Below are 24,879 nucleotides of genomic sequence, written 5' to 3'. Positions count from 1 at the left end.
TCTCTACTAGAGGCCCGGTGCATGCAATTTCGTGCACTGGGAGGGGTCCCTCAGCCTGGCCTGTGCCCTCTCGCAGTCCAGGAGCCCTCAGGGGATGTCCACCTGCCTTGAAGGTGGGAAAGGGTCCCGCCACAACCACGGCACTCTCCAGCCGTGAGCCTGGCTTCTGGCTGAGTGGCGCTCCCCCTGTGGGAGCGCACTGACCACCAGGGGGCAGCTCCTGCATTGAGCGTCTGCCCCCTGGTGGTCAGTGCACGTCATGGCGACCAGTCGTTCTGACATTCGGTCTATTTGCATATTAGCCTTTTATTATATAGGATGCTTGTTATGTGCTTGAAATAGCTCGTGATTAATAAAAAATATTTTAAGAATCTTTTCAGTGAAATTATAGCTCTTCCCTCTTTCTTTCTGAATGCCTATCCTCAGATAACAAGTTGTATATAGTCTTCAACGTGTTTGATGATGAGTCCACCGGCTGGACCTACCAGGAGGGCGTCCTGTCCATGAAAGTCACGAGGAAAGGACCCGTCATTAGCACACTTGATGCTGATTGGCTGGAGTTAACGACTTTCTACTATAAGCAAGGCTTGTCTTTAATTGACTCTTTTGTGTGCTGGGAAACCCCTAGAGGTAAGTTTTCAGTTGTGATAATGTCTTTAAAAACTGACCTTATGTTAGAGTGGGTGGAAATGTGTTTGCCTCTCAAGATCTGTGGCTAAAAGGACAGATGTTACTCCTGAGGAAATAGATTCAGTCCTTACACGGCTCTGTCGCTTTAATGTGAAAGCTTCACCATCCCGGTGGGAGAAGTTAACGTGATGTTTGCTGTTGGGTTGTCACTGTCAGGACTAGACAGACCTCCAGCAACCCAACCGGGGGCTGACGACGGCATTTGAGAATTACTATCCAAACGGAGGACACTATCCCAATGTGGGCACTACCTACCGGATTCTTTCTCTACTTTGCCTTGAAAAATAACTTTTGCTTCAGAAAATGATATTGATCTGATGTTCCTGTCTGCCTTCCCCCATCGTTCATCTGTCTCTAGCCTTCCTCTTTTAGTTACAAAGGAATCTGTAGTCATCCATCTACATCACAGAAACAACAAAGAAACAAACAGAACTCCAAAAATGACTTTCTAGGGAAAGTGTTTTTAAAAAGAGATTAGCGCTAAAAGAAAAGAAAAATAGACATGAAGGCCCTAACCGGTTTGGCTCAGTGGATAGAGCGTCGGCCTGCGGACTCAAGGGTCCCAGGTTCGATTCCGGTCAAGGGCATGTACCTTGGTTGCGGGCACATCCCCAGTAGGGAGTGTGCAGGAGGAAGCTGATCGATGTTTCTCTCTCATCGTTGTTTCTAACTCTCTATCCCTCTCCCTTCCTCTCTGTAAAAAATCAATAAAATATATTTTTAAAAAAAGAAAAAAGAAAAATAGACATTAAGGAAGCTGGAAACATGGAAGGATGGAGGCCATGAAAACCAGAAGAGGGCCGGCCCATGTGGCTCAGTGGTTGAGTGTCGACCTAGCACCAGGAGGTCACAGTTCGATTCCGGTCAGGGCACATGCCCGGGTAGTGGACTCGATCCCCAGCAGGGAGGTGTGCAGGAGGCAGCCGATCAATGTTGATGTTTCTCTCTCATCCATGTTTCTCTCTCTCTCTCCCTCTTCCTTCCTCTCTCTCTAAAATCAATAAAAACATTTTTTAAATGAAAAACAGAATAACTGGGGACCCTAACTCAATGAGGTTAGAGAAAAGAATGAAAAAGTAAATAAGATGAGATCTCAGTATACCTTATTGTCATTAAATCGGTGCAGTGATAACTTCACTGATACAACTGAAGACTTTGGATGAATATTTTGAATTATCGAGAGTCACATGTTCCAGGGGACCCTTCTAACCAGCAACCAGGGTTCAGGCCCGAGCCCACGGCAGCCCCAGAAGTGCGGCTGCCTGCAGAGCGCTGGGCAGAGGAGCTGCTCCAGGAAGATTGTTTGGTTCTTGGAAACTTCTTCCGAGTTGGTCTAAGAGGAAGAGCACGGGCCTTAAGATCAGACAGGCCAGGTTAAATCCGATCTCCTCTCCTGAGTAGCTGTGCGATGATGCTCTCTGCTTACTAGCTGTGGGATCTGAAGAAGGTAGTTTCCTCGAAGGGGGATAAAAACAGTCTTACTTCAACCCATGGAAACAGAGACGGAAGGGAAGGCTACCAGAAGGGAGGGGGAGGGGGAAGTGAAGGGGAAATGGTCAATAGCACGGTGATGAGTTTGCGCGGGGGCCAGATGGTCACTAGGATTGGGGGGGTGTAAGACATAAACATGTCCAATCGCTGTATTGCATACCTGAAACTAACATCACCCGTATAAGATTGTATGCCAACTGTACTTAAATCAACTAATGAAAACTTAAAAATACTCCCACTTGATCGTTGTGAGAATTCCATAAGCTACAGCGTGTGCACAGGGACCCCCAGCACCCGCTCGCCCTGGGTGGTCACGGTCTGAGGCTAAGTTTCTTTCCCGACGCTGGTCCTGTGCAGTCACAGCGCTCTGAGCGCGGGTCTCCTACTTGGGGGTCGGTCATGCTTCATATTTCTCTCCCCCCTCACCCCCTCACCCCCTCCCTCTCCCTCCCTCCCCCTCACCCCCTCCCTCTCCCCTTCGCTTTCCCTCCAAAGAGTCTCAGTTGGAGCCATTTCAAATTTGGGGTTGTGACTAACTGCTGCAGGAAAAACAAAAAAGACTCCTTTCACGTCTCTTTCAGGCACTTGCCCATGAGGATAAAATTAGCCACAGCAGTTGCCAGTGAGAGGCTGGCGGGGAGGGGGGGCTTTTGTTCTTAGAGCTCCCAGGCTATTTAGAGATCCTGGGGCTGGGGGGGGAGGACATTTTCCACCCCACCCCCACCCCCGCAGCCCCTGGGTGCGTCACCCTGACTTGCTGGGAGCAGCCGGGAGCTGCAGGGGGTGGTGACCAAGGACCAGGGCCTGTGTGGCTCTGAGCAGCAGGGCAGGAGGGAGCAGGGCTGGGCTGGTGGCTTTGTTGGGGCGACTGGGGAGCCCCGGGACAGGGCACCTTTCCTTCGTCCCCTTCCACCCTCTTCCAAGATACTGTCAGGGATCAGCCCACCACAGGAACGAGGTGCAAAGCAGACATGGCTCAGGAATGGAAATGCCCCCCCATAGCTGGCGTTTCATGAACCCCTTCCTCCAGTCAGAGAGGGACCAGGAACTTTACAAGGTTCCCCGCGGGCGGGTGGGCGGGTGGTGGGAGGCTGGCGGGGTGTGCCAGGCCTCTCCCGGGCCCTCCCCAACCTCCACGCCTCCTCTCGGGAAAGCCCCCCCCCCCCCTCCGGAGATGCATGGGGGCCTCTTGCCATCCCTGCGGCCGAGGGTTCCCACTGCCCGGCCCTGCACCCAGGCCCAGCGCTGCGGGCTCCGCCAGCGTCCTCGGCTGGGCCCCTGCACACTCTGGGGGGACACACCGGTGGGTAACACCCCCAGATGGACCCAGGAGCGCCACCCACTGGGCCAACAGACACAGGCACTTGGTCCCCGGGGGAAGAGGCTTGCGGGCAGCGCCGTGGGGTGAGACGGCAGCTCTGCCAACTGGTACCCCCGCCCCCCCCCCACATACACACTCACACACACACACACACACACACACACACACACACTCCCCATCGTCCTCGTCCTCCGAGCACAGCCTCCTCCCAGCTTTAGCACCACTCGCACCTTCAGGCTACAGCTCCGTCTGGATGGATCCCGTTGGCCGCCCTCGGAACCCAGTGCCCCCTGTGCCCTGTGGAAAGGCTCGCGTGGAATCGGGGGATGTGTCAGGACGAGGAGCGGGGTAAAGACGCTGCCACGTGGATTTACTCACTTCACATACGTGTGTGCCAGGCCCCAGGCTCACGATGATGAGGACAGGGACGCCCTCCCTGCTCTCGCGGAGCCGGCCTCGCGGCGCCCGGCAGGGACCGGTGTCCAAACAAAGAGCCTGACTTTCCTAATCGAGCCAAGCGCTGTCATGGGGCCCGGCAGGTGACGAGAGTGCAGGGCAGAGCGCGTGGAGGTGTCAGGAGTCTGTAACCCCCACTAGACGGAAGGCTGGGAGGGAGCGAGCTCTGGGGCGGGAGAGAGGAGCTGGGGAGGCCTGTCGCTGGGGAGAATGGCGCGCACGGGGTGGGAGAGGTGAGCACAGCCCCTCCTCGCAGAGTCTACGCGTGCATACCTACTGTGTGCCTACTGTGTGCCAGCACTGCTCTCAGCAGTTCCCACTCACTAACTCAGGTCACTCCCACAGCAGCGCTATGAGCAAGGTCTGCTTGCTCCCCGCTTACAGATGAGGAAACTGAGGCACAGAGCTCTGCGTGTGCCCCTCACACAGCTAGACGGGGGTACCAGCGTGGAGTGGGTGCTCTTAGGCATTTGCCACCCGGTCAGGACTTTTATTCCAAGTCATCCATTGAACATGGAAAGGAGGAGTCTGGCCTGAGGTGCATTTCTGGAAGAACCGCCCTGGCTCCTCCTGCGAAGTGGGTCACAGAGGGGGTGGGCGGGAGCAGGCAGGGAGGGGCGGGGGGGTGAGGGCAGAGACAGGCTGGCATTCCTTCCGGAGACAGCTCCTGAAGGAGACACAGCCCCCATGACCTTGCCCGCCACCGCCCCTGCCCTGGGCCCACCGCCCTCAGGTGAAGGCCCCCAGTGACCCGTGCACCGAAAGACGGCCGTGGAATGTTCCCGTCCGGCTGGACGTGGCATCGACCTCTAGCTGAACTGAATGTGCCAGATCCTGTACCGACCCGTAGCCTCTTCCCTGGGACCCTTTAAGCGTGTGCTTCTCCACCCAGGGCCCGGGGCCCTGGGGTGTGGCCTGTGCCAGGGGTACAGAGTTCACAGGCGAACCTCCTCCCGCGTGCCCTCACCTCAGGGGGGCCGAGGGGCCCGTTTCCTTACACCACAGGGACATGCGGGAAAGGACGCCAGGTTCGCATCCACTTCGGACCGCGCCTGGAGCCCACCCTTCATCCACACGGTGCACGTTCCGTTGCTGCGAGTGGCACTGGCTTCTGAAAGGGTTTTTTGAGAAGCGGCGGGTCAGGGCTTTGTGCCTTTTCACATCAGGCACACGGAGAAGATGGTAATACTGCCGGGCACACGGCCCAAGGGGAGACAGCTGCTCGGCAGCAGGCGGCGCCCCGGGTCTTGGCGCACCTGGGCCCCGTTCTCTCTCTCAAACTAAAAGAAACGTACAAGTACGGGGAACCCTGGTATCAGGAACAAGAAAACAGGCAGAGCCACAAAACCCGTGGTCTCACGCCACAGAATCCCCGAGGACGCAGATCGTAAATAACTACATTGTTACCGAAGCCTATCATTATTCTTAAAAGGCATGCCCCCGTTCGAACTAAAGGACTTAGGACATAGCCATTCTTTGTGGTGGTTAGTGATGCCCTGAACTTACAATCAGAAAGAGACTTAGCTTTGCCTAAGTGGATAGAGGGTTGGCCTGAGGACAAAGGGTCCCGGGTTCTATTCCAGTCAAGGGCACGTGCCTGGGTTGTGGGCTCCCCAGTAGGGGGCATGCAGAAGGCAGCCGATCAATGATTCTCTCTCATCATTAATGTTTCTATCTCTCTTTCCTCCCTTCCTCTCTGAAATCAATAAAAATATATTTAAAAAAAGAAAGAGACTTGATTCTTCTGGTCACTTTGGTGTGACAAAGGTCAGGTACATTTAAAAGGAAATAGGGCATCTGCTGTCCTTAGAAAACCATGTCCAACGAGTTAAACTTTCCTGGACGCCACTCGGAACAGCATAAGTTCTTCATGGCGGTCTGTCTGAACTGTCAGCGATGTGCGAATGACGGCACCGTGATTTCCTCTTACGGTGGAGAAGACGGTTCATAAAAACTAAAGCTACAAATCACACGGAAAGCATTCTTGCCGCGTTTGTATTTAAGTTTAGCAGAGCACTGAAAGCTTCGCAGGCCTTTGTTACTGGGACAACTGTCAGCCAGGCCAACGTGGAGGTGACCCTGCGCCACATGAAAACCACATTGTTCAACCCACATGTGACCGTGGGAAAACTGCCTGCGATTGCAAAATCGGAGACAAAAGAACATCCATAAAATCAGTTTAGCTTTGGCCAGATGGTCATTGTCAGCCGTTCAAGAAAAGGCCTCCCTGGAAACTTCCTGCCCAGCAGGCGTCCTTGCGACAATGACTTCTGTTTAGGGACCTTCCTGTCACCGTTCATTTTTTTTCAAGCGTCATTGAAGAAAAGCATTGTTCCATGTTTGCATTTCTGACGTCATCTTGCCTCACATTCGTGTTACTGTCCCGCCTGTACATGTCAAGGGTTAATAGTGTGATGTCGTTTCTCTCAAGAGTAGAACTAACATGCAGACAACCTACAGACCAGAAACCACGATTCGAGGTGCAGTGTCTTTCCGGGTGCTCCTTGGGCTTAGGAAATCGGCTGGCCTCTCCATGTAGTAGGATATTATTTTGTCTTGTTTTGGTTATCGTCGTTTTCATGTTCACAGTTTGATTTTAACGGGCTGACGCATAAACCTGTCTTGACCAGGGGTCCTCAAACTACGGCCCGCGGGCCACATGCAAATACAAATATTGTATTTGTCCCCGTTTTGGTTTTTTTTACTTCAAAATAAGATATGTGCAGTGTGCATAGGAATTTGTTCATAGTTTTTTTTAACTGTAGTCCGGCCCTCCAACGGTCTGAGGGACAGTGAACTGGCCCCCTGTTTAAAAGGTTTGAGGATCCCTGGTCTTGACTTTCGCAACAAAAATGTAACCTTCAGAGAGGAGGAGGGTGTTGCTGATGGAGCCACAACAGATGTTTACAAAGGACCTGCCTGCCTTTCTGCTTCCTCCGAGGGTTATTTAAGGACGGGGACGCTCTTAGGAAACACTTCGCATTTGCAACTCTTCTCAGCTGTATCCTCTTCCTCGCAGGGGACCACGTGCCGAAAGCGCTGGACGGGTTCTTCGTCTACGAAGAGGAGGGCTCCGGGGTGCCAGGGTCCAGCCGAACAGGAAATGACGCCATCGTGGTGGAGCAATGGACTGTTATCGAGGTGAGCTGCCGTTGGCTGACACTTCGGCTTTACTTTCATAGTTAGTTTTATATACTTTTTAAATATTTTATTGATTTTTCACAGAGAGGAAGGGAGAGGGATGAGAGCTAGAAACATCGATGAGAGAGAAACATCGATCAGCTGCCTCCTGCACGCCCCACACTGGGGATCGAGCCCACAGCCGGGGCATGTGCCCTGACTGGGAATCGAACCGTGACCTCCTGGTTCATAGGTCGACGCTCCACCACGGAGCCACGCAGGCCGGGCTCGATTTATATGACGTTAACGGCCTTCACCGCCTCGCACAGTGAGCCCCTCCCGCCGTCTGAGCAGCCTTCAGACGCAGGAGCAAACCTCAAACCTCTCTCCGCTGGGGGAGCAGTGCCTGTGACGCCCAACTTGTGATAAGACAGCAACACAATGACCTGTGCATGAACGGCAGCGAATTCCCCAAGACTGGCCCTCGAGCCCAGAGTCCCCTGGCCCGAGCCTCTCTATGCAACGCCCGGCACCTGGGTGAACGTGAACAAATTCCGAGGGTAGCTGGCCTTTGTCTCCAGCAACCAAGGGACCTGGTTTCTGACCTGTGACCTCTCAAAGCAAAGGCGTCGGAATGAAAGGTGTTCTCTCCCAGCAGCCGAACCTCCTAACCAGGGAGGCCTGGCTGCCGGGGGCCCCCGATTCACAGCCCGCCCACCGGAGGGGGGCAGGCCGCATTCAGGCACATCGTGTGGGCCCGCAGCCCTAGGCCCCTGGTCGGCAAACTGCGGCTCGCGAGCCACATGCGGCTCTTTGGCCCCTTGAGTGTGGCTCTTCCTCAGCCTTAGGAGGACCCTCATTAAGTGAATAACAATGTGCCTACCTATATAGTTTAAGTTTAAAAATTTTGGCTCTCAAAAGAAATTTCAATCGTCGTACTGTTGATATTTGGCTCTGCTGACTAATGAGTTTGCAGGCCCTGGCTGGCAGGCTCTTTTTTGGACGCGTTTGCCTCTCTGGCCTCACCAAGGGCGGAGACGTAGCCCATGTTGCCAGGAAGCCAGAAACCCAGTGAGAGGAGGGGACAGGACCGGGGGGAAGAGGTAAAGTGCCACATAAAAATCCATTCCAGCTTTAAGCTCAAAATCAATCAAAACCCATGGCAAGCCCCTCTCACCGTTCACTCCCGGGCCACACTCTCCGCTCCGGTCCTCAGTCCAGGCCCCAGACGCGTGTTTCTGCACGTGAGGTCTGCAGATTACCAGGATCCAGCTCACCTGGGAGCTCATTTAAAACGCAGGTTCCCACTCCCCACCCCCATTAGTGTTGGAGGCCAGACCAGGCCCAGGGAATGGGACCCAGGAAAGCCCAAATTCTAGGGAGCAGCCAGAGGCCCTGACGCGCCCCCACCCCCACCCCCGCGCCAGTGTCTCCACTGGGCCAGGGTTCGAGGCCGCAGGAAGCCGGCACCAGCGAAAGGGAACTTGCCGGAGGGGGAACACCCATCAGAACGCCCTCGCCCTGGACCGAATCTCTCAGGGGCCAGCGTGGACCTGAGCTCTTGTTGTCACGCAGGGCTGCGAGATCAAGACGGACTACGCGCCCCTGCTGCACACGCTGGCGGAGTTCGGGTGGCTCCTGACCAGCGTGCTGCCGACACCTGTCCTGAGACATGACAGGTAACGCCCCGTCTCCTCGCACTCTCGCTTCTCATTCTAAATCAGAGTTCTGTGTCCGCCAACTCCGTTTGAGAAATCCCTATGCAGTGCCTCCAGAAAGCATTCCCTGAACTTCTCGTCTCATTTCACGGGCCTTGGAGAGGAGCAGATCTAATCCCCCGGTGTCAGGTGTGTACCAGCGGCTCTGCCTCCTCCCGAGGGCACACGAGTTCAGGCCGGCTCGCCAGGGCGGCCAGGGCAGGGACTGGAGCCTGCCTCCCAGCCCCGCACGGCCTTGGCACCCCTTGGAAGGCCACACTCCCTTTTCCTACTCAGGGTGCTGGTTGGTTCTTCCCCAGTGTGAACACTGAGTCGACATAAATCTGCAGACGGAGAAGCACAGCCCACGCTGTAGGGCCCCTGGTCCTGCCTTTCTGCTCTGCCCGTGCAAAGCTGCCCTCACCCAGCACACAGCTGGGGCTAGGACTGCAGAACCCTGGAGGCCAGCATGGAGGAGGCGGCGTTTCTGCCTCCATTCGTCCCGCAGTGCGATGGGTTAGTTTTCCCCTTGAGCATGGGCTTGTTAGCTGTTCGCACTGAAACAAGTGACTACGTTAGCATGTTGGAGCCAAAATGCTATCACTTCACTGACACCAACTTGTCCTTTTCTCCTTTTACTGATTTTCCCTATTTCCCGGGAAGGAAAAAATGAATTGTACTCTTTTTTTGAGAGAGAGAGAGAGAGAGAGAGAGAGAGAGAGAGAGAGAGAGAGAGAGAGAGAGAGAGACCTGTTAAGTCCTCTGTGTAACGTGCTTTCCTGTCCCTGAACTCGGAGACGTGCCCTCTGCCCTATTTGGTGTCAAGAAAGTGACTGACGGCAGGGCTGTCCTGCTTGGCCAGTGGCTACCTGCAGGGGCCGCACTGCACCTGGGCCGGGCTGTCCTGAGCTGTAATCTTCCCGCCTCCCCCAGCCTCCTGCGTCTCTGGTGTTCCCAGCTTAGCAGCGTACCCGCGTCCCAGGTCCCCCACCCTTGAAAGGCATTTGACTGGCGTGGCTTTATAACACAGCCAGCCCTTCCTCGGGTGAGGAGAGGGATAGAGGCGGATACAGATGAGCCAGCTCAAGCTTTGAGAGGGGGATTAGAAGTAATCAGAGCAATTCACCTGCTTTTCTTCTCAGAGATCCGTTGGTAACGTCTCAACTTGTGAGTGACAGTTCCCCGGAGCATTATTTCCCATCTTTTCAAACGCTGTGACATGCCTGTCAGATCGCAGGACGGCAGTAATCCTCAGGATTCTGTCTTCAAGCCCAGCAACCCGAGTCCCTGGGGAGCACGCCCAGTGGGCCGTCGGGAGCTGGTTACGCTTACGTCCCCCACATGACCAGGCCCTGGGTGGCTTACGCTAGTCAGAGAAGGGCCAGGGCCGTAGGGTGCACTTCTCTGTGGCAACTACTGAACAAAGCAAACTGGCCAAGCGGAGACGGACTCGGGGACAGAGAGCACACTGCCAGCTGTCCGGGGGGAGGGCTGGGGGCTGGGGGCTGGGGGCGAAGAGTGAAGGGATTGAGCAAAGAAAAGGAAAAGACTCACGGACACAGACACCAGTATGGTGAATGCAGAGGGAAGGGGTGGGGCAGGTAGAGAGGTCGTAAAGGGGGGTAATGGTGGCGGAAGGGGACTCGACTTAGGATGATGAACACACAGTACAGTGCACATCTCATTAACCAGTGTCACCCCAGTAAGTTCAACAAGAAAATAAAAAGCAGAGACTTGATCCGTGAGTGAAAAGATTTCTGTATGAAGGAGCTTGTAGCTGGTGCAGCCCACATTCCGGACATGACCAGGGGCTTGCATTGGGCTTGGGCCAGCTCAGGGTTGTGTATTGTGTGGTGTAATATAGTCCCTAGTCAAGGGCTATGGAGTACTTTCGTCTATACGTTCCATGGTCGTATTAAAAATAAGAGAGCGTAGAGGGGAGGGGGTTGCAGAGCAGGGTGAAAAGGTAAGGGATTCAACAACAAAAAGTATGGAGACGGGTAACAGTGTGGCGACAGAGGTGCATGGGGGTGGGCGAGGCGGAAGTAGCGAAGGGGAGATGAATGGGAAGGAGGGAGACTTGATTTTGGGTGCCGAGTGCTCGAGGCAGTGGGCAGATGATGTTTTATTGAACTGTACACTTGACTCTGTACGGTTTTATTCACCAAAGTCACCCCAATCAACTCAATAAGAAAACAAAATTAGTTTATAAAAGATAAATAAATAAGAGCGCGTACACAGACTGTCACAGGGAGATGGAACCCTTGAGTTGTAATGAGGTTAAAAGGCAGAGTCTCCCGTTGGCAGAGCCCCAGTCGGGAATCTGCTGTTGACCCGGAGAGAAGGCGGCAGGAAAACGTATTTTAACAGCAGTCGCCCTTACGCAACAAGGCACACTGCAACCCCCAGGGCCAGCTGTGCTCCCGGGTGCCAGGAACATCTTGCAATGTCATCTACTTCGCTCCTTCGTGTTTAGTAAGTGGCTGCAAGGCGGACAATCTAGGATGGAGGTAAAGGTTCGCTGGGATCTGATCACCAAGACTGTGGGTAAAACCTGCTTATCCTCTGCCAGTGTGCTGCCCCGGTGCCTGTCACCGCCGCCGCGGTGCCCACAGACAGCACGGACTGTTGGCCGTGTCATCTTCCCAGAAAGAAAAATACTACGTGCAGTTCAACTCGGCCCAGGTGGGCGATAGAGTCTCTGAAACTAGAAGAATGGTCCAGGCTTTGAGCTTAAGGAATCGCTTCTTTTTTGGTGCCTTGATTGGGGATCAAACCCACAACCTTGGCGTAAGGGGACGACTCTATCCAGCTGATCCCTCGGGCCAGAACTAAACAAAACTCATTGTAATTACAGCATCACCAGGAATGAGCTCTAGGACACTCGTTCTTTTTCTTTTTTAAATATATACATATATATATATATATATACACACACACATATATATATATATAATTGATTTCAGAGAGGACGGGAGAGGGAAAGAGATAGAAACATTAATAATGAGGAAGAATCATTGATCGGCTGCCTTCTGCACACCCCCTACTGGGGATTGAGCCCACAACCCGGGCATGTGCTCTTGACTAGAATCGAACCTGGGACCTTCAGTCCACAGGCTGACGTTCTACCCACTGAGCCAACCCGGCTAGGGCAGGACCTAATTCTTTAGCAGAACCAAAGTCCCTACGAAGTTGAAACCCTGGGCAAGGAGGATCACCCAGCTTATCCGAAATCATAATATTTCAGCCGACATCAATAGCATAGCTCACGCTATACGAAATCAGCACAGGCTTACAAGCCAGTAGAAGAAACAGTGGGAGTTAACGACACTGTGAAGACGTACACTTACACGCATGCTCACACCCACAAAGACCATACCTGTCACCATCTTTCCTGGGAGCCCACCTGTCTGTGCAAACACCAGTGAAACGCTCTTCCTCAAAGATCTTTGTCTCCGATACAATCGTTGTCTTAAACCATGTCAGCTTTTCCCTTCCCTTCTATTACCTAAGCCAGTGGTTCTCAGCCTTCTGGCCCTTTAAATACAGTTCCTCATGTTGTGACCCAACCATAAAATTATTTTTGTTGCTACTTCATAACTGTAATGTTGCTACTGTTATGAATCGTCATGTAAATATCTGATATGCAGGATGGTCTTAGGCGACCCCTGTGAAAGGGTCGTTTGACCGCCAAAGGGATCTCAAAATCTAAGCCCTACCTGAATGGTCTATTCAGAAGGTGTTTTCTCCTTTCTTTAATTACTCAAACATACCCCGTTATCAGATTGCACGAAGGCACTTTCTCAGTGGGTTTCCAGGTGAAGGTTGTTACTTCTTTATCCTCAGCAATTATCACACCACCAACGGTCAAAGCTGGTTACCATGGAAACCTCAGCGTGGTCATCTGATATCACTACATCGTTCCAAGATGATTGTTGTCCGCCCAGAGAACTTACCAGAATCCCTTCTTAATCGTTATCGCTATGCAGTTATACAAATGGGCCCGATTCTTTTCTTTTCAAAAAAAAAAAAAAGGTGAAAATTGACAATCTCTTTAGGGCAAATCTGGTAGAGGATCAAATTAGCCAAACGAGGAGCTAATATTGCTGATCTTCACATAATCCCAGGAGTGCAGTGGAAGTTGAGCCAGACTTCCGTCTGTGTGGCTACCTCAAAACGACAATCGCTCCCCTTTCCCCAAATACCAGTGGGGGGGGGGGGGGTCAGGGTGGTGCCATTAAACAAGAATCCAAGGTGATTAGAATGCACTTTCATAAGCACTGAATTATAATCTTACAGTAAGAGAGAAAGAGAGCCCAGCCAGCGGGGCTCAGTGGTTGAGCGTCGACCTATGAACCAGGAGGTCACGGTCAGGGCACGTGCCTGGGTTGTGGGCTCGGTCCCCAGTGTGGGGCATGCAGGAGGCAGCCGATCAATGATTCTCTCTCATCATTGACGTTTCTCTCTCTCTCTTCCTCTCTGAAATCAATTAAAATTTTTTTTCCTAAAAAGAATGTTAGAATCAAGTGATACTGAGAATATAAAATTCTGCTCCTTAAGGACAAGGGATAAATAACAAAAGAGAAATTGTCCTTGCACTGTGACGCAGACCCCGCTCCCCTATAAGAAAGGCTCACGGCCTCATGACCCCCAGCCAGAAGCAGCGAAGGCCCTGGCGTGTCTGAGGCCCTCTCCTAACCCTGAGCACCAGCCCTCTCACCCACCCCTCCTCCCGCTCCGATTGAAGCTCTGTGCAGTGTTGTGTAATCAGCGTTACCTTGCCGTGAGCAGCATTCTGATAAGACCGAGTTTTCTAAAATAGCCCCTTTGTCTACTCCATGTACTTGCAGGAATCACTCTTCCGCATCTGAACTTAAATTTGCACGTTGTCCCGGGGGAAGGGCTGGGAGGAGCTGAACGGTGGTGGTGCCCTTGTGGCTTTCCCACACACACACCGATACCCAAGAAACGGTAGGGTCACAGGGCACAGGACTTCATGGCCACACACCCGCCAACTACAAAGGGGCAAGCTAAAATTTAACTTCATGCTTCTGCTTTTAACAAGTCAGTTTTGATTTCATATCTCATTTCCAAGCGGCAATCATTAAACCACGGCAATTCACGAGTGTACACGGTGACGCAAAACGAATCAGAAACCGCGACCCAACGCTCCCTCTGGTCTGACGGACGCTGAAGCCGTGCAGACAGCTTCCTGCGAGAGCGGGTTTCTGTCCCACGTGGCTGAGCAGCTGCCGACGAGCCACTGTCAGAAACCAGCTCACTTACATTCAGCCTGATTCTCACTCTTGCATCTTATTGAAACAGCATGGCTTTTCGCTTCAGCTCAAATGTTTACTGAGTGCCTGGTGTGCACAGGCAATATATTACCCGCTCTAGGGGCCGGCTCCGGCTCCCGGGGACTCATCTGCTTGGAGAGAAAAGTCACAAATAACTCATGCAGAACAGACCATGGGTCCTGCCATGGGGCCCACACAAGAGGGGACCGGGCCCCGAGGGTGAGAATCAGCTACGGTGGAGCGAGAACACCTTAGACATTATAGTGGCTTGTGTCCTTCAAAAGGTCACAGTGCACAACAGATACGCAGCACATCTCGGGTGTGAACACCTAATGGGGGAGGGAGAGGGGAGGGGAGACACCTGAAAAGGCTCCCAGCAGAAGCAGAGCTGAGTGTAAGGCAGGGAACATGGTGAAGGACGTGGGTGAGGAGGGGAGCAGGTGTGTGAAGGCCGTGGTGTCTTATCATAAGAGAACAGAGCTTCCAAAGGTTTAGAGAGCATGTTCCTGGCGGCGGGCGGGGCGGGCGGGGCTGGCGGCAGCGTGGCCTCCCTCTCACGGCTGGGCTGGTTCCACAGTGGCCCCTGGCCTCCCTCTGCAGCTGGGCTGGTCCCACAGTGGCCCCTGGCCTCCCTCTGCAGCTGGGCTGGTCCCACAGTGGCCCCTGGCCTCCCTCTCGTGGCTGGGCTGGTCCCACAGTGGCCCCTGGCCTCCCTTTAGCGGCTGGGCTGGTCCCACAGTGGCCCCTGGCCTCCCTCTGCAGCTGGGCTGGTTCCACAGTGGCCCCTGGCCTCCCTCTGCAGCTGGGCTGGTCCCACAGTGGCCCCTGGCCTCCCTCTGCAGCTGGGCTGGTCCCACAGTGGCCCCTGGCCTCCCTCTCGTGGCTGGGCTGGTCCCACAGTGGCCCCTGGCCTCCCTCTCGCGGCTGGGCTGGTCCCACAGTGGCCCCTGGCCGCCCTCTGCAGCTGGGCTGGTCCCACAGTGGCCCCTGGCCTCCCGCTCGCGGCTGGGCTGGTCCCACAGTGGCCCCTGGCCGCCCTCTGCAGCTGGGCTGGTCCCACAGTGGCCCCTGGCCGCCCTCTGCAGCTGGGCTGGTCCCACAGTGGCCCCTGGCCTCCCGCTCGCGGCTGGGCTGGTCCCACCGTGGCCCCTGGCCTCCCGCTCGCGGCTGGGCTGGTCCCACCGTGGCCCCTGGCCTCCCGCTCGCGGCTGGGCTGGTCCCACAGTGGCCCCTGGCCTCCCGCTCGCAGCTGGGCTGGTCCCACAGTGGCCCCTGGCCTCCGAAAGGGAGGCTCTGAACCCGCAGCAGGCTGAGAGGCCAGAACGTGCTGTCAGTTGGTGATGCTCTAGGCACGCGGAGGTGGCAAGTGGAAGTATGAACACCACGGGCCCTTCCTCCCTCGGGCCACCTTAAGCAACACGCAGCCAGGAGAGTGCGGGCAGGGGCAGTGAGCACAGCCCTGGCCGGGTCCTCCGTGGGCCGAGCATCGTCCCGAACGCCAACGCCAGGCTGTGGTTCTGATCCCCATCAGGGCACATACAAGAGTAGACCCATGAGTGCATAAATGAGCGGGACAACAGGTCCATCTCCCCCCGCCCCACCTTCCTCTCTCTCTCTCTCTCTCTCTCTCTCTCTCTCTCTCTCTCTCTCTCTCAGCAATGAAAAGGAATTTAAAAGGAAGTACAAGTAAATGAATTCTTAAAGACCTCTCCTAACTTAAAACCCCAAAATTCAAGACTGGATGTGTGTGTGTGTGTGTGTGTGTGTGTGTGTGTGTGTGTGTGTGTGTGTGTGTGAAAAATAACCTCACTCCTTGAGTGAGGCTTTTAAGAAGGAGGAGGAGGAGGAGGAGGAGGAAGGAGGAGGAAGAGGAAGAGGAAGGAGGAGAAGGAGGAGGAGGAGGAGGAGGAGGAGGAGGAGGAGGAGGAGGAAGGAGGAGGAGGAGGAAGGAGGAGGAAGAGGAGGAGGAAGGAGGAGAAGGAGGAGGAAGGAGGAGGAAGAGGAGGAGGAAGGAGGAGGAGGAGGAGGAGGAGGAGAAGGAGGAGGAGGAGGAAGGAGGAGGAGGAGGAAGGAGGAGGAAGAGGAAGAGGAAGGAGGAGAAGGAGGAGGAGGAGGAAGGAGGAGAAGGAGGAGGAGGAGGAAGGAGGAGGAGGAGGAAGGAGGAGGAAGAGGAAGAGGAAGGAGGAGAAGGAGGAGGAGGAGGAAGGAGGAGGAGGAGGAAGGAGGAGGAAGAGGAGGAGGAAGGAGGAGAAGGAGGAGGAAGGAGGAGGAAGAGGAGGAGGAAGGAGGAGGAGGAGGAGGAGGAGGAGAAGGAGGGCTCCCAAGACCACTTTGGCGGAAGATTTGCTTGTTTCTCATAATTCAACAGGACCGCTACGCGTGGGGCACTCAGTGGGGTGGGGCCAGAGTTTCAATGTTTCATTTGTTTTCCCAAAAAAAGAGCTCGTAGTGAGGTTTTGGTTTTGGTTTTGTTTTTTTGCATCATAAAAGTCGTACCTGAGCAACATTAGCTGTGGACTCCTTGCCCTAAATCCATGGAGACTCTGAAAACCCTTCAGAGAAACCCAAACGCACGTAGGCTTTGGCAAAGGGCACTTCACAGGAGGGCAGGGCACTGAGGAGAATACTGAGTAGCTGCCCACAGAGGAGCGTCTGGAAAGAAAACTGGCTCCGGCCCCAGCCCCTCGACTCAAAACCTACAGACAGTTCCTCGCGCGGCCCGCGTTCGCCGCCTCGTCTTAAAAGGCAGCTTTGACGATGCAAACAAACATTTTAATGAAACATTCGTGACCTGACAACCCCGCTTCTGAGACTGTACTTCAAGATTCCTTGAGTCATAAGACGAGGAAGACGAGACATATTTCTACGGCAGCATTGTTTATAATTAGCAAAAAACTGGAAACAACCTAATTTTTCAATAATAAAGAAAGATAGTACATTTCGGCCCTGACCAGTTTGGCTCAGTGGATAGAGTGTTGGCCTGCAGACTGACGGGTCCCAGGTTCGGTTCCGGTCAAGGGCATGTACCTGGGTTGCAGGCACATCCCCAGTGGGGAGTGTGCAGGAGGCAGCTGATCGATGTTTCTCTCTCATCGATGTTTCTAACTCTCTATCCCTCTCCCTTCCTCTCTGTAAAAGATAAATAAATATATATATTTTTTTAATTTTTTTAAAAAAGATAGTACATTTCGGTATCTTAAGTCTTTGAGACACTATGCAGCGACTAAGAATCTGATCACAAGGAAAGGGTGTCACGGGAAGACCATAGGAAATGTAAATATGTGACGGTTACAGACACACGGAAGCACATATGTGATAAGGACTAGAAAGGGACATGGAGATGAAAATAGTGATGTTAGCATGTGAGGTTACAGGTTTTCAACATTCACATTTCCTTTTGTAATGACCACATTCAGTTTTGTTTTTTTAATCCTCACCCCAGGATATTTTCCCATTGATTTTTAGAGAGAGAGGAAGAGAGAGGATAGAGAGAGAAACATGGATGAGAGAGAAACATCATCCATCGGCTGCCTCCTGCACATCCCCTCCTGGGGATCAATCCCACAACCCAGGCGTGTGCCCTCACGAGGAATCGAACCGCCGACCTCTTGAGCAACTTGTTTCCTAAACTCATCTTCCAGGAATTGCTTTTTATACCTCTGTGATTAACCAAATAAATGTTCTCTTACAGTTAAAAAAAAAAAAAAAAGAATTACCAATCCACAAGGACTAACGCCGTTGTTCTAATTTGCAGCGAAGGGAATTTGGCTACAAAGCAGGTGGTGTTTCTTCAGAGACCCGCTCTATGGAATTCAGCGGCTCAGACCCCGGAAGTGAGTAATATGGTGCCCTGTGGGCTGGATGTGACGCTGGAGCATCTAACCCTGACACCCATTTAACGCCAGACGGGGAGCGCAGGTGGGAGGTGTGGTGTGGATATGGAATAGTCTGCTCACCCGAGGCATGCGCGTGCAGGCTGCCCGCCCGAGCTGGTTCCCAGGGTCTGGGATGGCCACTCGGAACGGGCCGCTGTGGCACGAGGGCCACTTTGAGCTGAAGGCGATCAGGCGGCAGCAGACAGAGGAGGAACCACTACCCCCTCCTTTCTGACAAGGAGCAGGTGTGCATGTCCTGAGGCAGGCGGCTCCCTCTCCTGCACCAGGACCAGGAGAAGACCATGGCCAGAGGTGATCCATCCCTGGGGACCCACGGATGAGTCTGCATAACAAGCTCCCTCAGGATCCCTCTCCTCCACGCCATGTCTTAGAGATGTTCCCAAGACAGTAATAGACCTACACCTGCGCCCTGGCTGGGTGCTCAGAGGATAGAGCTGCGGACTGAAGGGTCCCGGGTTCAATTCCCATCAAGGGCACATGCCCAGATTGTGGGCTCCATCCCCAGTAGGGGGCGTGCAGGAGGCAGCCGATCAATGATTCTCTCTCATCATTGATGTTTCTCTCTCCCTCTCCCTTCCTCTCTGAAATCAATAATAAATTATATATATATATATACATATATATATATATATATATATATATATATATATATATATATACTAAAAGCAGATAAAACAAGAAATATTTTGCTCAGTGGAAAGGTGAGCTGCACACACCCGTGTGCAAATGCAAATACATAGCTATTTAGAGAAGAAAACAGTGAAACCCACCACATTTAACAGTGGTTTCTCTGCAAGATGGGGTTGTGGATGGGTTTTGCCAGGCTTTCCACGCTGCACGAGTATTCGGTAAAATACCTGGAAATGTTCCTTTGGGAACACACAGGTTACCTCACCTCATATTGTGGGTAGGTGTGGGTGAGATGAGTGTGGAGAGAATACAGTGAAACGCTGGGACTCCAGCTCCAGGCCAGCCTTTCCCTGCCCGTGGACAAGCCCCGCCTGCTTTCTGGGCCAGGTCCATCCTCTGTCCAGTAAGGGGTTCGAGGAGGTGCTCTCCCAGGCCGGCCGCGGACCCTGCGGTTGGATTGCTTGGAAAAGCTATTATTTCACATGGAGTGTGGGGGGGGAGGGGGGGGCACTGTCACTGCTGAAGATGTGCTTGCTAAGAGTCCCGGGGTAAAAAGGGGAAGTGTTCTAAATCATTTGTCGAGTCCCATGGGAGGCACTTGTCGCCTTCTAACACTTGGCATTCACATGTGGTGGCCGTTTACGTAGCACTCACCTAAAAGTGAATGCTATGAATGTCGCATGGCCCTGAATAGTACCCGGTTTCACTAAGGAAGTTCGCATGGGTGTGTGAGAGCTGGCCTCTGTGGCGGGGACACAATCGGGAGCTTATTGCAGAAGTCACCGCTGGCTCGGTGCTGAGGAGGCAGGAAAGGATCGCCGCCAAGTGCCCCGGCCCTCGCCCTCCCGTGTGCATTCATTCAGCGTAGGGAGGGCGTTCCAGATGAATGGGGCTTTATGCACGTGGGAAAGGGCGCCAGCAGCCAGGCCTGAGAAAGGAGGCCCGTCTGGCAGGGCCCATCTCGCTGCCTACAGCCTAAAGGCTGGCTCCTCGCCGGCCAGCAGGAGGCCCAGCGCCAGGAGAACAGGCCATTCTCAAACCCTGTGCCCCGTCAGAGGAAATCTGCCCGCTCCACTCCGTGCATTAAACTCAATGCATTTGGTGAACGAGAAGAAAAAGGAAGAGGGTTTGCAATCGAGGGGGCGCTGGGGCATGGCCGCACCTCCCAACTGCGTCTGCTTCGGATGCGAAGCTGGGCCTTCCTTTGGGGAAGCGGCCGCTGTGGGCTGTTCCCGTGAACTTGCCCGAGGGCTCGTCTTCCCGGACAAACCATCCCCTAGACAGCGGTTACATTCCCCAGGAGCCCACAAAGTCCACTTTAATAAAGCCGTTTGCTTTATGTATTTGCCTTGAAAATCAGTAGAAAATATTTGTGTAGTTCATACACTACGGTTCAACACACCTATGGGTTAGCCAACTTTTGCAAGACTAGCCTAGGCATCTGACTTCCGGGGTTTTTTCCCCCTAAGAATTTTATAATTTTAGCTCTTACATTTAAGAAAATGTAATCCTAGTTCTCAAATAACATATAAATGAACTTTCAGCAAATAACTTCTTTGTGAACTGGGAGATTACTGTGCTTTTTAAATGTGTCCCTTTTCCCTGGCGAGTGTGGGCTCAGTTGGTTGGAGCGTCTTTCCGGTCCTGGATTGATTCCTGGCCAGGGCACATATGGGAGGCAACTGATCGGTGTTTCTCTCTCACATCAATGTTTCTCTCTCTCACCCTCTCCCTTCCTCTCTCTCTACAAAAGTAAATAAATAAATATTTTTAATTTTGTTTAAATATATTTAAAATATTTTTAATGATTTTATTGATTTTTTTACAGAGAGGAAGGAGAGGGATAGAGAGTTAGAAACATCGATGAGAGAGACACATTGATCAGCTGCCTCCTGCACGACCCCCACTGGGGATGTGCCCGCAACCAAGGTACATGCCCTTGACCGGAATCGAACCTGGGACCCTTCATTCAGTCCACAGGCTGATGCTCTATCCACTGAGCCAAACTGGTTAGGGCTAAATAAATATTTTTAAAATGTATCCCTTTTAGTTTTCTTTTTATTTTAAATATTTTTATTGATTTCAGAGAGGAAGGGAGAGGGAGAGATAGAAACATCAATAATGAGAGAGAACATTGATCAGCTGCCTCCTGCATGCCCCCTACTGGGGATCGAGTCCACAACCCAGGCATGTGCCCTGACCGGGAATCGAACCATGACCTCCTGGTTCATAGGTCGGCGCTCAACCACTGAGCCACCCTGGCTGGGCATCTCGAACACTTCCCATTGTTAGATCCCAACCAACACCAAGAAGAAAAATGGAACCCTTCATGTATCCCTGCCCTTCTTTGCTCCCCCAGGAGTGATCTCAACAGGGTTCTCTCTTCTGAAGTGTCGTTAGGGGCCCAGACATGTCGACAACCCACGTGCCAGTGATGAGAATAATGTGCCAGGAAGCTCCCAGGGTGTGAAACAGAGAGTGGGGATGGGGCTGGAGGGGACACGAAGGGCCGAGCTGGTCCTGAGATGAGCCAGGCCTTGAAGGGAAGCAGGGAAAGGACTTTGGGGCGGAGGGCCGCGGGCGCGAGGCTGGAGGGCCAGGGAGCACCATCTTCCTGACTCCTGGCCGCCCGGCTCTGTGTTCCAGAGGAAGGCCAGCCGGCACGTAAGAGGTGAAGACAGGCACAGAGTCGGCAGCCGGAGCACCGGCCTGGACACGGCCACGTCCCCGCCCAGCGAGCACCGCGCCCCGCCCGAGGGCACCCCGCCTCCTGCCAGAGAGCCCTGGGCGCAGGGGCCCGCGCTCTCGGGGCTGGGCGTCCTGCGGGACCTGGACGACGGGCAGCTGGACCAGGAGGACGGGGTCACGCAGGTCACGTGCATGTGACAGGGAGCCCAGCCCAGGGCCCTGCCCACGGTCATTCCCACCGCGGCCGTGGCTTTCCTGTGTGACTCTGTCTGCGTGTATGTAACGCCTTGGACTTTTCCAGGCTCAGGCTCCTCCTCATCCGCGTACACTTGGGCTCAGCCTCCCAGACCAGGGAGAAGAATCAACGTGTTCGTACATCTAGGCACGTTCACACGCCTCCCAGATACACGCCTCTGTTTGAACAGATGCCGCCTTAGGTCGCTAACCGAGACCCTGCGTCATTTTCCCACGGATGTACCTGGTACCAGGGGGACTTCTCTACCCTCCCAGCAGGAAGACGGAAGGTCTCAGCCGGCACGGTGCCCCTTGGACGGGTCTCAGGAAGTGAGAGTCCTAATGACCCTGAGCAACATGCCCCTCCCACACGCAGGCACACACACGGGGCTAAGGAACGGAACGCCGCCTTCCTGGACCTAACAATGGATCCAGCCATGCTGTGTGTATACAGGGCAAACCCTCACCGGTCAGAATGTCTTTTGAAAAAAGTCCTTTTTGTTGTCGTTGCTTTCAAAGGGTCGCCATCTTCCTGCCCTGTGCTAACCCACTGAGCTTCACTATAGTCTACAGTGAGAGAGGGGGGGGGGGGGGCGCATCCCTCACCACTCCACGTGGAAAGAGCCCAATCTCAGCCTTTAAAAACCTTAGCTGACAGGAAGAATTGATTTATATCCTTTACATTGTAAATAGTATGAAAGGGGGAGACATCAATTTGAGTGGAAACTGAAGCCTTCACGCCTGCCGAGCTGTGAATTGCACTTTTACTTCGACGGCTGCGTCAGGAATCGCCTGGGACCCCAGTCTGGCGCCCAGAGCACGGGGATGGGTCTGGTGGCCCCGGGTCCCTCTCTGCCCTCCGTGCTCTGCAAGGGTGGGGGGGGGTGGGGGGGCCTGTGCCTCGCCCCGACTTCAGCAGGTAAAGATGGAAAGTCTACAGAACAGAGGCTCTGCATTTCTCCATGAAAGGCTGGCTTTGAAATGTGGGCACCTTCAAGGGAAGGACAGCTGGCTTTGCCATTGATGAACTCAGCATATTCTATATTTTTATTAGCAGTGGTGCTGACATTAGAAGATCACTTGAATAATAAAATGTCATTTGTTATTGGGCTATCACTTTATTGACTGCAAGTGTTTACCGTGTGTTTATATTTCTGTATTATGTGTTATCACGCACCTAGTGTGACTAACCAGGCCCTGCTCCATGAACTGCAGATAGGATTGGCACGGTGTTGGTCCAATCGTACCATATGCTGAAGCGTCACCTTTGTAGGTATAAAGGCACTTAAGAATATTCCGCTCAGAATAATTCTGTGGAAATAGCTATCAACAATCTTTGCAGAAATATTTTTGTTTGGTTTTTCGATGAACCTAAGCTCCAAATTCAAGAGTTGAATTTTTGGTAAAGACAAGCATGCCTTCTGCAGCCCACGACATGCCGTGAGCTGGTTATGAGACCCAGAAAAGGGACTCAGAACCATCAGACAGCTCTTCCCAGGGCCAGGTGCCCCGCGGCAGACTCCGGTGTCACGCTGCCCGCACAGAGGGGATTCGCAGCATCAAGAGCAGGGCTAGACATTTATCCTTGACTAAAGGAAAACCGATACATCAATCACTTTTCATTTTATTAGATTTGTGTAAGTTTACTTTCTTTGTACAGTTTGCTTTTAATCTGTTATTTCTTCTTATTAAAAAATATTTTGCCCTAGCTGGTTTGGCTCAGTGGATAGAGCCACTGGCTGAGGACTAAAGGGTCCTGGGTTTGATTCCGGTCAAGGACATATGCCCAGATTGTGGGTTCCATCCCCAGTAGGGGGCATGCAGGAGGCAGCTGATCGATGATTCTCATCATTGATGTTTCTATCTCTCCCTCTCCCTTCCTCTCTGAAATCAATAAAAATATATAAAATAAATAAATAAATAAGGTTTTATTAGAATAAACTTAGCAGTCATATCCTCAAAACCTATTTCATAAGCATTTATTCCAACAATTACCCTTAAGTAACATGGCACATTTGTATTATAGTGAATAACGACCAAGTGGTTCTAGAGTACATATAGCTTTAGTCTATTCTTTTGAGAAAAGGTAACAAAACTTGGACTCTGTATGCCTAAGGAGCTGAATGTGACTCACCTTATTATCTGAACGTTTAATACCTGTAAGTTAGGATGAAAAAGACTCAGATCCTAAATGTGGGGGGAGGGGGGTGGGGGCAGGGGGCGGAGAAGTTCAGCCGTTTCCCTGGTACAGCAGCTGTGGCACTGCTGTCTTAGGTTCAGTAACTCCTTCCTAGTTCCATCCCATTTGGGTCTAATGTCACCCTGTTCTCCCTCATGCACATTAACACCTAATCACGGGGACTCACCCCTGAGCTAAGGACAGGCTCCGTCATGTCACTGCAGTTCTCTGCATGACAGAGAAACAAAAAGGTCGCTCTCTGTGAGGCCCCAGGGCTTTCAGGGGTCCTCAGACACCCACACAAGCAGGAGGCCGAGCTGTAGTCAATCCGAATCACAACAGTCTCCAAATGGTTGGCTTTCCCCCATGTCTTCTCACTATAACTTCACCTGGTGGGCGGCAAGGGAGCCCTCAGGGGCTCTGTATATGGACATGACTCCCATTCATGGGGCCTCCACCCTCGTGACCTAAAAACCTGCCAAAGGCCCCACCTCCTGGACACCATCGCACTGAGGATCAGCATGTTGACACAGGCATTTCTGAGGGACACATTTCATATACAGCAACTGTCAGGCGCCTGGGGAACTTTCTGGGGTGATAGAAATCTCCTATATCTTTATTTGGTTGAAAATAACACAAGTGTATACAATTGTCAAAACTCACTAAAGTGTACACTTACGGTAGGGACATTTTACTATGTGTACACTGTATTTTATAATATATATACTAGAGGCCCAGTGCACAAAATTTGTGCACTTGGGGGTCCCTCAGCCCGGCCTGCGCCCTCTTGCAGTCCGGGAGCCCTCAGGGAATGTCCGACTAACAGCAGGCCTAAGCCATCAGACAGACATCCTAAGCACTGCTGCAGAGGCGGGAGAGGCTCCCGCCACCACCGCTGTGCTCGCCAGTCGTCAGCCCAGCTTATGGCTGAGCAACACTCCCCCTGTGGGAATGCACTGACCACCAGGGGACAGCTCCTGCCTTGAGCATCCGCCCCCTGGTGGTCAGTGCTCGCCATAGCGACTGCTTGTTCTGCTGTTTGATCAATTTGCATATTAGCCTTTCATTATATAAAATATCTATCTATATAGATGATATAGATTAGATATAGATTTTAGAGAGAGAGGGAGGAAGAGCGAGAGGGAGAGGGAGAGGGAGAGGGAGGGGGAGAGGGAGAGGG

At 52.9% G+C, this 24,879-nt stretch overlaps 1 protein-coding gene across 2 annotated transcripts in view; it reads left to right on the top strand.

Moving 5' to 3' along the window:
• The window catches only part of RFTN2 (raftlin family member 2), a 41,260-nt gene extending 18,635 nt beyond the window's left edge, over positions 1–22,625 (top strand). The window contains exons 5-9 of one of the 2 annotated variants that reach the window (XM_059702625.1): positions 427–630; positions 6,978–7,099; positions 8,654–8,757; positions 17,827–17,905; positions 21,245–22,625. In XM_059702625.1, the coding sequence (XP_059558608.1) occupies positions 427–630; positions 6,978–7,099; positions 8,654–8,757; positions 17,827–17,905; positions 21,245–21,484 (749 nt within the window). In that variant the 3' untranslated portion in view covers positions 21,485–22,625. Of the gene's footprint in view, positions 1–426; positions 631–6,977; positions 7,100–8,653; positions 8,758–17,826; positions 17,906–20,998; positions 21,143–21,244 lie in introns of those variants that run through there. The other variant, XM_059702626.1, reaches the window with a different exon arrangement.
• The last annotated feature ends 2,254 nt before the right edge of the window (positions 22,626–24,879 follow it).

The sequence above is a fragment of the Myotis daubentonii genome, chromosome 7 (assembly GCF_963259705.1).
Source record: "Myotis daubentonii chromosome 7, mMyoDau2.1, whole genome shotgun sequence".
Lineage (NCBI taxonomy): Eukaryota > Metazoa > Chordata > Mammalia > Chiroptera > Vespertilionidae > Myotis > Myotis daubentonii.
This window is presented reverse-complemented; position numbering and strand designations above follow the sequence as displayed.